The sequence below is a fragment of the Plasmodium fragile genome, assembly GCF_000956335.1.
Source record: "Plasmodium fragile strain nilgiri unplaced genomic scaffold supercont1.43, whole genome shotgun sequence".
Classification (NCBI taxonomy): Eukaryota; Apicomplexa; class Aconoidasida; order Haemosporida; family Plasmodiidae; genus Plasmodium; species Plasmodium fragile.
The window spans coordinates 51,825-52,535 of record NW_012192623.1 but is presented as its reverse complement, the minus strand read 5'-3'; the positions used below and the strand labels follow the sequence as shown (position 1 = coordinate 52,535).

Here is a 711-nt window from a genome sequence, read left to right as displayed (position 1 = left end):
TCTTCCCATCTAGGTGCCATTTTGTCTTCCCATCTAGGTGCCATTTTGTCTTTATTTTCCGGCATCGCTTTAACTTCTTTATTCAGCACCGCTTTATCTTGCGCATTCGATGCTGCTGTCCCTCCCTGTTTTACATCGTTTACAAGAATAATCGCTTTTTGGTATCTGCGTGTAACGTATATTATTGATGCAAATATTAATGCAACTACTAGGGCAATTACTGCAGGCAATGGTTTAGATGCAGCGAGAATGATAAAAGAAAGCAGGGATGTTCGTAGAACTGGAGAAAAAACTTTAAGCAAGTTCCTGTTACTTAATTTGGATGATTTCTTTTTAAGGGCAGCATTTTTTTCCTTTTGTTCTTTCACTATTTTTACTAATCGTGCTTGATACTGTGCATCAGTTTTTTTTATATAATTAATTATCCCTGAAATAATAGGTATTTTTAGGGATTTCTTATTATTTTGTTCATTTTGTTTGTTTTTATCATTATTTGTTTTTTTTGGGTCATTTCCACCTTGAAGTCCAGATTGGAGTGCAGGTTGGAGTGCAGGTTGAAATCCGGACTGGAATCCAGGTTGAAATCCGGACTGGAATCCAGGTTGAAATCCGGGCTGGAATCCAGGTTGAAGTCCAGGTTGAAATCCGGGCTGGAATCCAGGTTGAAGTGGTGGTTGAAATCCAGGCTGTTGTCCAGGTTGAAGTCCAGGT

The 711-nt window shown here is 38.8% G+C and overlaps 1 protein-coding gene across 1 annotated transcript in view; it reads right to left on the bottom strand.

The window, feature by feature from the left end:
• Positions 1-445: 445 nt before the first annotated feature.
• Positions 446-711, bottom strand: part of AK88_03625 (uncharacterized protein) — a gene marked incomplete at both ends in the record, with an annotated part of 6,620 nt that continues 6,354 nt past the window's right edge. The window contains one exon of the mRNA XM_012481236.1: positions 446-686. Within this exon, the coding sequence (XP_012336659.1) occupies positions 446-686 (241 nt within the window). The remainder of the gene's footprint in view (positions 687-711) is intronic.